The sequence below is a fragment of the Bubalus kerabau genome, chromosome X, assembly GCF_029407905.1.
Source record: "Bubalus kerabau isolate K-KA32 ecotype Philippines breed swamp buffalo chromosome X, PCC_UOA_SB_1v2, whole genome shotgun sequence".
NCBI lineage: Eukaryota > Metazoa > Chordata > Mammalia > Artiodactyla > Bovidae > Bubalus > Bubalus kerabau.
In genome coordinates this window covers 48887315-48901847 of record NC_073647.1, presented here as the reverse complement: position 1 = coordinate 48901847, position 14533 = coordinate 48887315, and the positions used below count along the sequence as shown (strand labels likewise).

The 14533-nt window shown below is 40.0% G+C and overlaps 1 protein-coding gene across 2 annotated transcripts in view; it reads right to left on the bottom strand.

The window, feature by feature from the left end:
• Nucleotides 1–14533, bottom strand: part of F8 (coagulation factor VIII) — a 143012-nt gene that overhangs the window by 92270 nt on the left and 36209 nt on the right. For both annotated transcript variants that reach the window (XM_055563762.1, XM_055563763.1), the window contains 4 exons: nt 13453–13554; nt 9929–10150; nt 7662–7920; nt 6993–7164 (listed from right to left, as the gene is read on the bottom strand). In XM_055563762.1, coding sequence (XP_055419737.1) covers nt 6993–7164; nt 7662–7920; nt 9929–10150; nt 13453–13554 — 755 coding nt within the window. The remainder of the gene's footprint in view (nt 1–6992; nt 7165–7661; nt 7921–9928; nt 10151–13452; nt 13555–14533) is intronic.

Below are 14533 nucleotides of genomic sequence, written 5' to 3'. Positions count from 1 at the left end.
GGATACAACTTGGTGACTTAACACAACAACAACAGGAAATTATGCCCAATATTTGTGATAACCTATAATGGAGTATACTATGCAAAAACACTGAATCGCTATACTGAAATTAACATATCTTAATATTATAAATCAACTATACTTCAATAAAAAGTCGAGTCTCCATAGATACGTAGGTTTATTTCTGGACTCTCAATTGTTTTCCGTTGATCTACATATCTAACCTTATGCTGGTACCACTCTTTCATGATTACTGTAGCTTTGTGGTAAGTTTTGAAATTGAAGTATGAGTCCTCAAACTTCGTTTTTTCTTTTTCCCCAAGATTCATTTGTCTATTAGGGGACCTATGCAATTTCATCTGTATTTTAGGATCAGCTTGTCAATTTATGCAAAAAAGACAGTTGGGATTTTGATAGGGATTTAATTAGATCTATAGATAAATTTGGAAGAGCCTTAAAAGTAAGTGGCTCTTTCAATCTATAAATATTATATGTTTATCCATTTATTTAGATATTTAAAAATTATCTCAGTAACAATTTTTGCATTTTTCACTTTACAATTTTTTACAATATATTTTTCACATTTTTATAGTTTTTTACAATACATTTTTTCAGTTTTCAGTGTCCAAGTCTTATGCCATTTTTGTTAAATTTATCCCAAGTTATTTCATTCTTTTTATGTTATCATGAATGAAAGCTTTCCTAATTTTCTTTGCAGATTTTTCATTGAAGTGTAAAGAAATACAACTTATTTTTTAATATAGATCTTGTATCTTGTAACCTTGCTGTGCTTGTTTATTAGTTCCAGGTTCGATGCACGATACTGGATGCTTGGGGCTGGTGCACTGGGATGACCCAGAGGGAGGGTATGGGGAGGGAGGAGGGAGGAGGGTTCAGGATGGGGAACACAGGTATACCTGTGGCTGATTCATTTCGATATTTGGCAAAACTAATACAATATTGTAAAGTTTAAAAATAAAATAAAATTAAAAAAAAAAGATGCTTGCTCCTTGGAAGAAAAGTTATGACCAACCTAGACAGCATATTAAAAAGCAGAGACATTACTTTGCCAACAAATGTCCGTTTAGTCAAAGCTATGGTTTTTTCAGTAGTCATGTATGGATGTGAGAGTTGGATCATAACGAAAGCCGAGCACTGGAGAATTGATGCTTTTGAACTGTGGTGTTGGAGAAAACTCTTGAGAGTCTCTTGGACTGCAAGGAGATCCAACCAGTTCATCGTCAAGGAAATCAGTCCTGAATATTCACTGGAAGGACTGATGCTGAAGCTGAAACTCAAATACTTTGGCCACCTGAGGAGAAGAGCTGACTCATGTGAAAAGACACTGAAGAGCTGACTCATTGAAAAGACACTGATGCTGGGAAGATTGAAGGCAGGAGGAGAAGGGGACGACAGAGGATGAGACAGTTGGATGGCATCACTGACTCAATGGACATGAGTTTGAGTAAACTCCGGGAGTTGGCGATGGACAGGGAGGCCTGGCGTGCTACAGTCCATGGGGTTGCAAAGAGTCAGACACAACTGAGTGACTGAACTGAACTAAAACTTTTTAGTAGATTCTTTAGGATTTTCTACATAAAAGATTGTATCATCAGCAAATACAGTATTACTTCTTTCTTTCCAATCTAAATGCCTGTAACTCCTTTTTTTTTTTTTTTTTTTGCTTTACTGCATTGGCTGCCAGTACAGTGTTAAATGGGCTTCCCCCCATGACTCAGTGGTAAAGAATCTGCATGCCAATGCAAAGACGCAGGAGACATGGGTTCAATCCCTGGGTCAGGAAGATCTCCTGGAAAAGGAAATGGCAACCCACTCCAGTATTCTTGCCTGGGAAATTCCATGGACAGAGGAGCCTCTGGCTACAGCCCATGGGGTCACAAAGACTTGGACATGACTGAGCAACTGAACAATGACAACAACAGTGTTAAATAAATATAGCAAGAGTGGACATCTTAACTTGTTCCTAATTTCAAAGGGAAAACATTTAGTCTTTCACCAAATTATAAATTTTCCTTAAATGTTATTCATTAAGTTAAGGATCTTGCATTGTTTTACTAGTTTACTAAGAGTTTTGTCTATCATGAATGGGTAATGGATTTCGCCAAGCCCTCTTTCTTCACCTATTACATGATTTTTGTCCTTTGTTCATTAATATGTTGAGCTGTACTAATTTTCATATTTTAATCATCCCTACATTACTGAGATAAATCTCACTTGATTATGGTATATGATCTTTTAAAAGTGTTGCTAGATTTGGTTTAATAATGTGTTGTGGAGGATTTTTGCAATTATGTTCACAAGAAATTTTGGACTTTAGTTTTCTTTAAAATTTTGAGACTTGTTTCATGGCCTCATGTATATATAGTCTATCCTGGAGAATGTTTTGTGTTCATTTGAGAAGAATATGTATTCTATTGGAGTTGGGTGGCCTGATCCATAGATGTCTTAGACCTAGTTGGTTTATAGATGAAATGAGATTAGCCATTTGTTGATAAATGGTGAAGCTGAGTGATGGATTCAAGGAAGTTTATTTTACTATTCTCACTACTTCTGAATAAATTTGATAATTTCTGTATACAATGTAAAAAATAATCCTCCAGTTTTCACATTAACAGAAAAGCCTCACAGGATTCAGCATATGTAAGTTCACAACACAGAGAAATGAAAGAATAAGGTTCACCAACACGAAATGCCGGGTTTAATGAAACACAAGCTGGAATCAGGATTGCCAGGAGAAATATCAATAAGCTCATATATGCAGATGAAACCACCCTTACAGCAGAAATTGAAGAGGAACTAAAAAGACTCTTGACGAAAGTGAAAGAAGAGAGTAAAAAAGCTGGCTTAAAATTCAACATTCAAAAAACTAAGATCATGGCATCCAGTCCCATCACTTCATGGCAAATAGATGGGAAACAATGGAAACAGTAACAGATTTTATTTTTTTGGGCTCCAGAATCACTGCTGATGGTGACTGTAGCCATGAAATTAAAAGATGCTTGCTTCTTGGAAGAAAAGCTATGACAAACCTAGACAGCATATTAAAAAGCAGAGACATTACTTTGCCAACAAAGGTCTTTCTAGCCAAAGCTATGGTTTTTCCAGTAGTCATGTATGGATGTGAGAGTTGGACCATAAAGAAAGCTGAGTGCCAAAGAATTGATGCTTTTGAACTATAGTGTTGGAGAAGACTCCTGAGAGTCCCTCCAAGGAGATCAAACCAGTCAATCCTAAAGGAAATCAATCCTGACTATTTACCGGAAGGACTGATGCTAAAGCTGAAGCTCCAATACTCTGGTCACCTGAGGCAAATAACTGACTCATTGGAAAAGATTCTGATGTTGAGAAAGATTGAAGGCAGGAGGAGAAGGGGACGACAGAGAATGAGATGGTTGGATGGCATCACTGACTCAACGGACATGAGTTTGAGCAAGCTCTGGGAGTTGGTGATGGACAGGGAAGCCTGACATGCTGCATTCCATGGGGTTGCAGAGTCTGACACAACTAAGCAACTGAACTGAACTGAGGTAGACTTATATATCTTGATATGAAACGATATCCAAGATATATTGTTAAACTTTTTAAATCAAGGTACAGAACAATTTTCAGGGACTTCCCAGGTGGCTCAGTAGTAAAGAATCCACCTGTCAGTTCAGGAGCCACAGGAGACATGGGTTCAATCCCTTGGTTGGAAGCATCCCCTGGAGGAGGAAATGGCAATCCACTCCAGCGTTCTTGCTTGGAAAATTCCATGGGCAGAGGAGCCTAGTGGGCTACAGTCCATGTAGTTGAAAAGAGTCAGACACAAGTAAGGGACTGAACACACTTGCACAGAACAATCTACATCATGCTTCTGTTTTTGTGTGAAATATATGCACATGTATTGGTGTAGTCTTAGTTGCTCAGTTGTTTCAGATTCTTTGCAACCCCATGGAATGTAGTATATATAGTTTATACATGTCTTTGTATAACTTACATTATTCCTGAAAGGGAATATGAAAAACTGACAGCAATAATTGCAGCTCAGACTAGGGTACTAGAAGTCTGGGAGGAAAGTAAGTTTCCTTTTGTTTTGCATACACTTTTTTGCCTTTTGAGTCACTTTTACTAATTAAAAACAGGTAAATAAAATTCAAAAAGAAAAATGTACAATAATAGCTAACTAAAATTTTAAAGAAGGGCAATGAAGAAAGACGTGCCCTACAAATATCAGAACATATTACAAGATTGTAGTCATTAAAACAGTATAGTAACAGATCAGTTAAAGAGAACAGATTTCAGCATTTTCGTATATAATCAAAAGAACTTACCAGGTGGCTCAGTGGTAAAGAATCTGCCTGCGATGCAGGAGACCTGGGTTTGATCCCTGGGTCAGGAAGATCCCCTAGAGAAGGGAATGGCTACCCACTCCAGTATTCTTGCCTGGGAAATCCCATGGACAGAAGAGCCTGGTGGGCTACAGTGCATGGGTTCGCAAAGAGTCAGACACCACTAAGCATGCATGCATATAATAAAAAAGGCATTTTTCAATTAGTGAAGAAAGGTTGATTGGGCCAAATTGCTGTCACTTGCAGAAATCCTTATTTGACACTATGCTCTATACCCAAAAGTAACTTCCAGAACAATTAGAATGCTTATTATAAAAATAAAACTGTAAACACAAAAAGAATAAAATATAGTAGACTATTTTTATCATCTCTTAGGGGTAGTGAAGATGCTCCTAGGAAGAAAACATAAACAAAAAATATTCAGAAAAATATAAATGTAAAGACTGATAAAAAGATCTTGACTATATTAAAACTGAAAATCTTTATAGGGAAAAAGGCATCATAAAGGAGTTAAAGTACAAGTGACAGACTGAGAAAAATACATGAAAGATAAATAATAATGTGCTAATATCTGTAATACATAAAGCCTTTTACAAATATATAAGCAAAAGATGGCCATTTCTAACAAAATTTCACGGTGATAAGAGAACAGACTCTATGATTTCAATATCTTCAGACCATTAAATTTTTACACCTTGCTTTATGTCCCTAGATATCTTCCAGGGTCTCCTAGTTTATAGTCTATAGGGACTTGAATAGAATTCGTATGCTACTGTTGTGCGAAAAATTGTATAAACTTCAATTATGTTGAATTGGTTCACAGTGCCTTTCAGGTCTACTATATGTTTCTCCTTCTCTGTATATTCATTTTATTAATTTTTGAGAGTTTGGTATTGAAACGCCAACTAAAATCTTCATTTACCTACTTAAAAAATAATTGCAATATATAGAGGAAGTATATGTATTTCCCAAGTCTCCTGTAAATGCGTTATCATACTTTCATAATTTAAAAAAAGGAAAAAAAAAAAAGGAATGCTGCCTGCCATATCAGTAATCAACGGATGTTGCAGTCATCAGCAATTGCAGTCACCCTCAACAGTGAGACCTTGGGGTACTTAGGCTGGAAACAAGGAATGCCTGCCATCTAGTGGTCAGCAAACTGAAGCCACCCCCAGTGGTGCAGGTTGAGGAAACTCAGGATGTGAAAACACAGGATCCTGGCCCCAGATACCTGAGGTGCAGATCAAAGGAATGATTTCACTGAGCACACTCTGGGATCTTCCCATGCACAGAAAAGCCCTAAATTCCTCAACTTGACATATCTAGTTGTCTTTAATTAGCAATAAATCTTATGACAGTCTGACTACCTGCCTCTTGCTGGAAAGAAAGAAAGAATGAAAGAAAGAAAGAGAAAGAAAGAAAGAAAGAAAAAGAAAGAAAGAAAGAAAAAGAAAGAAAGAAAGAGAAAGAAAGAAAGAGAAGTCGTTCAGTCATGTCCGACTCTTTGCAACCCCATGGACTGTAGCCCACCAGGCTCCTCTGTCCATGGGATTTTCCAGGCAAGAGTACTGGGGTGGGTTGCCATTTCCTTCTCCAAGGGATCTTCCCCTCCCAGGAATCGAACCCGGGTCTCCTGCATCATAGGCAGATGCTTTACTATCTGAGCCACCATGGAAGTCTTTGTTGCAAAGATTCCTATATATCATGGCTCCCCTCCTCAGAAGAGTTCTCTCAAAGTTATTTGAGATGCTGTCTCCCCAGCCCAAGTTCTAAGAATGGTGACTTAATAAAATGTAACTCTCCACTTTTTAGGTTGTGCATTTTTTTCCCTCATTGACATGACCATCTATCTGTAAACTGATTGTGAAAAAATATCCCTGCTTTTTTTAAACCATTGTTCTCTGCAGCATAAGTGTTACTAATATCTTCTATCAAGGGTCATGAAATGTTTTCTGGAAAGGGATGGGTAGATAGTAAATGCTCTAGGTTTTCTGGGCTATATCTACTCTCTGTTACATATCCTTGTTGTTTTTTTCCTTGCTGAGTTACTTTAGTCATGTCTGATTCTGTGCAACCCCATGGACTGGAGCCCGCCAGGCTCCTCTGTCCATGGGGATTCTCCAGGCAAGAATACTAGAGTGGTTTCCATTTCCTTCTCCAGGGGATCTTCCTACCAGGGATCAAACCCACATCTCTTATGTCTCTTGCATTGGCAGATGTGTTCTTTACCACTAGCACCACCTGGGAAGCCCCATTCTTTTCCTTATAGCTCTCAAAAATGTAAAATCCTTCTACGTTCACAGGTTCTCCAAAAGTAGACTATGAGACAAATTTGGCTCACAGCCCTTAATCTGCTGATTCCTGTACTATATAACTAGTGGAAAAAGTTGTAGAAGGATATGTATGAAAGTTTAAGCAATGAGTATTTCAATGGAGTGGCAGGTTTAATGGGTGGCATTAATTTTGTTTCCTATGTATGAATATTTTAAAACAAATTTATAATTTACATTTATTTGTGTAATATTTATACATTTTAAAAGATGATGCCCATTGAACATGAGGCTGAAACAGGAAGTTGCAGAAAACTCACAACTCTCCAGCCTTTGTCTTCTTACCCAAGCTTATATCTTTTCTTCAACTTACCAAAAGTGTGTCTCCAACTTCTCCATAAAGTAAAGGCCCCAGGATCCCTGATTCATGCTGAATAGCTTCACGAGTCTTAAATGTTCCATCTGTGTAAGCTATAAATCGTACTTTTCTGTACTTCCTACCAATCCGCTGAGGACCATGGTTCAGATACAGACTTTTATAACTTCTGTATGAGACACAAAAAGATAAGACGTTGGAATGAAGCATGCCAGGTAAAGGACAGGTTGCTAAAATCCAACTTTAAAACAGCTGATATGATTTCATCAAGGAAGGGTGAGAAAAATCTAGGTATCCCTGGTGGGAATTTCTGAAATATGTTAATGCTTTTGGTCTGCTGAGCCGGAGAGAGGACTTCCCCTGTGCCTCAGAAGGTAAAGCATCTGCCTACAATGCAGGAGACCTGGGTTTGATCCCTGGGTCAGGAAGATCCCCTGGAGAAGGAAATGGCAACCCACTCCAGTACTCTTGCCTGAAAAATCCCATGAACAGAGGAGCCTGGTAGGCTACAGTCCATAGGGTCCCAAAGAGTGGACATGACTGAGCGACTTCACACTTGCCTGTACCTAACCCTACACATGGCTTAAGGGTTTGCTGTTTTGAGAAACTGGGAAGAACTTTTGGATTATGGGGAAGAGATAACACCAAGAGCCAAAAGTTCCTTACCTGTCACTGGAGGTGAGGACCGAGGGGGCATAGTCCCAGTCATCCTCTTCAGCAGCAATGTAGTGGACCCAGGTTTTAGGATGCTTCTTTGCAACTGAGCGCATTTGGATAAAGGGAGGCGCACTGTCGCCATCAAACCTGACCACATCCATGTCAGAGTCATCCAAACCATCATCATAATCTTCTTCTTGGTTATTTTTCATCCATAGTCGGGGTTCCTCTGGGCAACTATCTACTTTGACATAAGCTTCCATACCATCTGAAGTCAGACAAAACCAACGTGAGGTTCAATGAGGTTTTCTGGCCTCAACTCTTCTGACTTTGTTTTCTCTTATGCCTTTAAGGCCTTCTCCTAAGAGTTCTAACCTCCTATATGTTTTACCTTCCCTATAGCTGGTACTTTCGGGTTTCTTCCTGTGGTCTTTGCACTCACCATTTCCCTTCTGCCCGACTCTCCTCCAATCTATGTTTGACTCCTGTTTCAAGATTTCCTCATTTGCTTTTCTTTCCTTTCTGGAACTGGCTCTGAGCCTATCACTTCCCAACTCTCAAATTGTAAATAAGAAGGCCTGAGGAATTGCATATTTTCAGCTTTTGGAAACCTAGGTCAGACTAATTCCCCACCCCTACAGTTACCTAATAATTTTTATATATAGTCCATTGAATTGTGATACAAACCATAGATTTAGTAGCTTGTCAAGAAAAATCATAGTATAGATATAAATTTTAAGACATATCCAAAGTTAATAAAAATATGAAAAGGTTCAGCTTAGAATTAAGGAAATACATTATATATTTTAAGAGCATGTCCAACTGTGGCTAGCTGTAAGCCTTAGAGCAAGTCTATTAAGCAATCTTAATCTCATTTGCATGCTTTATAAAATGTAAATAATAATAATCCCTCCCCTATCTAATGCCATAGGACAGCTTTGAATAAAAATTCTAAGAAAGGAGACCTATTTACTGGGTGATGGGGAACAAGGCAGATTTCAGGAGCAGCAAGCACCTAGTGTGGATTCATGTGGCCTTAAACAAAATTCAGTCTAGATCTAAAAATGAAGGATTTTGTATGAGTTCCAAAAAGACAAATCCTTGTTTTTTTTTCTGAAAAACAAGGATTAAAATCAGCATAAAGAAGGGTCAAAAGAATAAGAAAAAGAAAGAGAACATAAAACAAACTCTTCTTAAACAGAATCAGGCTTCAAACTAGGTCATGAGCAGCCTGCATACAAGTAAATGACCTTTCCCTGTGTGCCTATAGGATCGACTTTCTGTTACTTGTCCGGTATGACACATTTTATCTTGTCAAAAATCCCATAATTATTATGTAACATATCAGGAAAAGAGGTTCCTATGTTTCATCACTACAGAGGACTAGAAACAAAGTCACTCACAGAAAATAAGTGGGAAAAAGTGCAAGATCAAATCTCTTTTTCAGGGCAACAAAGGAACCTGAAGGGAAGGTTAATACTAGATTGACAGGAATAACAAGTGCTGTTCATCATGAAAGATCAGGCCTCCCCAACATTTCTTTCCAATAGCTCTCAATGGCCACAATAGAGGAGGAGACAAAGAGAGTTGTTAGACTGATCCAAGATTAAGAGTTAGCAGAGTAAATATACAAGAAGAAAAATGGGGACGAGCTGATCATGTAACATGAGTTTTCATAGCCTATAGCTACAAATGAGCTCACTCACATTAACGATAATTTGCAACCGTAGGTACCATCGTCCCAACTTCCTTAGATAGGATCTTTGACCCTTTGCAAAGTCAAGTCATCCTTGAAAGCTTCACGTGGTGCCTCACGTGTGTTTACCAACTTCCACTCCCATGTTGTTTCTCCTGATGTCTCTCATCTCTGACCGGGTATCTACAGCGTGCCTCCTTGTATACCAGTTGTCTGGTGTCTCATATGGAGCACCACAATATCCTTTTGTATTTGTTATATATTGGGGCATCATTACTGACATCCTGGAGCCCTTAGGATTACATCCTAGATTCCATGACCCCAAATTGCTCTCTCCATAGTACTGAAGCCTACTTAATGTTGGGAAAACAACATTAAGTAGGCTTTAGTAAACAACAACATACTCTCCTCCTCACATTTGCCACCTCATTCTTCACTAAACCATTTCCCTTCCCTTGATCACAGGTAAACCCCCAAGTCCTATTTACTAATAATCAAGCCCCCTTATATTCAAGGTGAAATATTTAAAAGAAGAGCTGGATATTTCTAATACTCGTTTTTTAAGATCTATAGACATTACCATGTTGGTGGGAAGAGATACGACAAAACAGTAGAAACTGGCCACAGTCCATCAGGACTGTCTGAGCGGTAAGGAAAGTTATTGGTGAGATCTCCAAGGAAGCCTGGCGATGGTTCCTCACGAGAAATGTGTGGCCTTCGAGGAAAATTGAGTGCACTTCCGGGGTGGTGCCCATTCCAATCACGTGCCAATAGACTGATTTCTTATGGCATCCAATCAGACCTGGAAAGTAAGAATAACATAACTAGAGCCAAGAAGCAGAGAATCTGAAATGGAAAACACTTTCTAGGATAGGATGAACAAACTCTGTGTACAAATTTTTATTATCTTGACTTGAAACCCAACTTTCCAAGGACACGGGGGTACTCTCAAACTAACAGCTCTTGCTAAAGTCATCAATGACTGTTGTGCTTCTGAATCCAATGGATCGTTTTCAGTCTTCATCTGCATCTGTTAACCATTCATTCCTTCTTGAAATTCTGTTTTCCCATGGCCTCTGTGCCAACAGACTTTTGTTTACCTAAGGCTTCAGTTCAGTTCAGTCGCTCAGTTGTGTCCTACTCTTTGCAACCCTATGAACCGCAGCACACCAGGCCTCCCTGTCCATCACCAACTCCTGGAGTTTACCCAAACTCATGTCCATTGAGTCGGTGATGCTATCCAACCATCTCATCCTCTGTCATCCCCTTGTCCTCCTGCCTTCAATCTTTCCCAGCATCAGGGTCTTTTCAAATGAGTCAGCTCTTCGCATCAGGTGGCCAAAGTATTGGAGTTTCAACTTCAACATCAATCCTTCCAATGAACACCCAGGACTGATCTCCTTTAGAATGGACTGGTTGGATCTCCTTGCAGTCCAAGGGACTCTCAAGAGTCTTCTCCAACACCACAGTTCAAAAGCATTCCTAAGGCTTAGATCGCTCCTTCTTTTGTTTCACTCTGTGACAGCTCCTCTTTACCCATCCATTAAATGGTAGATGACCTCAGGGCTCATCCCTAGCCTAATTATTCTTTTGTTAAACAAATTTTCTCCCTGAATAATATCATTCAATCTCACAGGATTAATGATCATTCATATGCTGATAACTCCCCTGTTCTCCCAGAACTCCAGACTTGCACAATCACCTTCTCAACATCTTCACCTGGATTCCTCAGGAAACACACAGGTACAAAAACATATTTTTCATCTTTACCACCTCATCTTCTTCCAGAGTTCCTTATTTCAGTGAATGGTATTAATACAAGCCTGGATTCAATTCTGCAAGTGAGAGTTATTCTTGTCCCTACTCTCACTTCTCACATCCAACCTAACACCAGTTATGGCAATATCATTAATAACTGTAATATTTACTGAGCACTTGCATAATATCAAGCACTGTTCAGGATATTTTACAAGTTTGAACTCCCAATATTTCCCTGGTAGCTCAGACAGTAAAGCACCTGCCTACAATGTAGGAGACCCAGGTTCTATCCCTGGGTTGGGAAGATCCTCTGGAGAAGGAAATGGCAACCCACTCCAGTATTCTTGCCTGGAACATCCCATGGATGGAGGAGCGTGGTAGGCTACAGCCCACAGGGTCGCAAAGAGTCGGACACAATTGAGCGACTTCACTTTCAACCCTATATTATGAATGAAGAAACTATAATTGTCATCCCTTCCTTAAAGGAGAGGAAACTTATGCACAGAGAGGCAATTTATGTGATATATGAGAGCAGGGACTTATATGTTTTGAAAGTTAATTTCTTTTCTAAACCTGAAGTCTTGCATATTAATTACAGAATTGTTGAATATCATTAATAACTGCAATATTTACTGATCACTTGCATAACATCAAGCACTGTCCAGAGTATTTTATAAAAACTAAGATCATGGCACCCAGTCCCATCACTTCATGGCAAATAGATGGGAAGAAAATGGAAACAGGGAAAGATTTTATTTTCTTGGGCCCCAAAATCACTGCAGATGGTGACTGCAGACATGAAATTAAAAGATGCTTGCTCCTTGGAAGAAAAGCTATGACAAACCAGACAGTGTATTAGGATGCAGAGACATCACTTTGCCAGCAAAGGTCTGTTTAGTCAAAGCTATGGTTTTTCCAGAAGACATGTATGGATGTGAGAGTTGGACCATAAAGAAGGCTGAGCACCGAAGAATTCATGTTTTCAAATTTCAGTGCTGGAAAAGACTCTTTGAAAGTCCCTTGGACAGCAAGATCAAACCAGTCCATCCTAAAGGAAATCAACCTTGAATATTCTTTGGAAGGACTGATGCTGAAGTTCCAATACTTTGGCCAACTGATGGGAAGAGCTGACTCATTGGAAAAGACCCTAACGCTGGGAAAGACTGAGGGCAGGAGAAGAAGGGGGTGACAGGATGAGATGGTTAGATAGCATCACTGACTCGATGGACATGAGTTTGAGCAAACTCCAGGAGACACTGAAGGACAGGGAAGCCTGGTATGCTGCAGTTCACGGGATCACAAGGAGTCTGATATGACTTAGTGACTGAACAACAACAAAAACCTTGTTTCAATTAAGTTTGTATTTTAAGAAGTATATTCTTAATTTTGTAAGCATGTTGGAGGAGGAAATGGCAACCCACTCCAATATTCTTGCCTGGAAAATTCCATGGAAAGGAGCCTGGTAGGCTACAGTCCATGGGGTCGCAAAGAGTCGGACATGACTGAGCAACTTCACTTTCTTATTCTGATTGTTTCTTTTTCATATAATCCTATTATTACTTTTGTAAACTTACTAGAGGATCTGTTTATTCTACAAGGATGTAACTCAGGAACATCCAGAGGGAAGTGACATATAGGGCAAGGCCTGGGGAAGGGCTCAGAGCTTCCATGCTCTCTCCAGGCACCTCTCTCCCAGCATCTCCATGGGTTCATGCATTATCTAATTTACTTTGCTTATCTTGCATATTGTCTTTGTGTTTCAGGCTTTCCTTCAAGTATCTGTTCATCCTTGGATGCCCACTTAGAAAGGAAAAGAGAAATCGGTAAGCTCTGTATACACTAAGAAAAGAAAAGAAAGTGAAGTCACTCAGCCGTGTCTGAGTCTTTGCGACCCCATGGACTGTAGCTCACCAGGCTCCTCCATCCATGGGGTATTCTAGGCAAGAGTACTGGAGTGGGTGGCCATTGCTTTCTTCAGGTGATCTTCCCAACCCAGGGATCGAACCCAGGTCTCCTGCATTTGGGGTAGGCACTTTATCATCTGAGCCACTGTATACACTTCAGTTCAGTTCAGTCACTCAGTCATGTCCGACTCTTTGTGACCCCACGAACCGCAGCTCACCAGGCCTCCCTGTCCATCACCAGCTCCTGAGTTTACCCAAACTCATGTTTGTACACACTGTATACACTAGCAGTCCTTAATTTTTTGATGACTGCGAGAAGGACTGGTCACCGTACCATAAGATCCCCCAGAGGCCAGAATTCAATATCTGAGGACAACTGGAGAAGAGATCTCTGGTGGTGAATGTAGAAGATCCTGAGGATTCTTGAGCAGGCTGTACATACCTGGCAGAGACCTGTTTATATAGCCATTGATGGTGTGCAGTGCAGGTGCAGAATCCATAACACGTGTCAAGGACTCATTTTTTCCCGAGTGCCAACTTTTCCCTGTTGAGAAAGGACAGAAACAGAGGGCCAGTTAAGTGTCTGTCTCATGACTGACCCTCCCTTTCCCCTTCCCTCCCTCCCATCAGGCAAATAAGGCTCACATCTTTTTTGTCAGCGGAGATGACTTGCCCTCAAAGTCAGTAGGCAAAAGGGAGAAGACAATTACCAAAAGGCAGACCCTTATTGCTCGGACTGATGCTATCTGTCTATATTTATCCATGACAGTAGGTAGAAGGGAATAATGACAAATGATCACTAGGAGAAGGGAGAATATTGGTTAGTTTGTATCATGATGACTTCTATTCACTGGTTGACTTATGTTAGAGGGAGAACATGAAAATCCTCCTAAGAAAAGGCTGCCAGTACCTGTCCCTGTCCTACTTGCTTCATCCAGTCTGTAATAATGAAAGCCCATGGACAGGAAACCTTCCCAACCTTGTCACTGAAATTAATAAAAGTGAAAGAAGCAGAAATATTATTATTAGCAGTGCCTTGAGGTTGCCCTCAAGAACTGACTCATTAGAAAAGACCCTGATGCTGGGAAAGATTGAAGGCAGGAGGAGAAGGGGACAACAGAGGATGAGATGGTTGGATGGCATCATAGACTCAATGGACATGAATTTGAGTAAACTCAGGGAGTTGGTGATGGACAGGGAACCCTGGCATGCTGCAGTCCATGGGATCACAGAGTTGGACACGACTAAGTGACTGCACTGAACTGAGGTTGCCCTTCTATACAAAAGACAAACTTTCTGAAGCACCGAACCTTTGGTGAACTCTCATAAGTTCATTTATCCGGTCATCCACTCATGTGTTCATTCAGTCAAACATGTTTACTGAGTACTACTGAGCATTAGGGCTTCCCAGGTGGCTCAGTGGTAAAGAATCCCCTTGACAATGCAGGAGATGCAAGAGACTCGGGTTTAATCCCTGAGTCGGGAAGATCCCCTGGAGGAGGAAATGTCAAGCCACTCCAGTA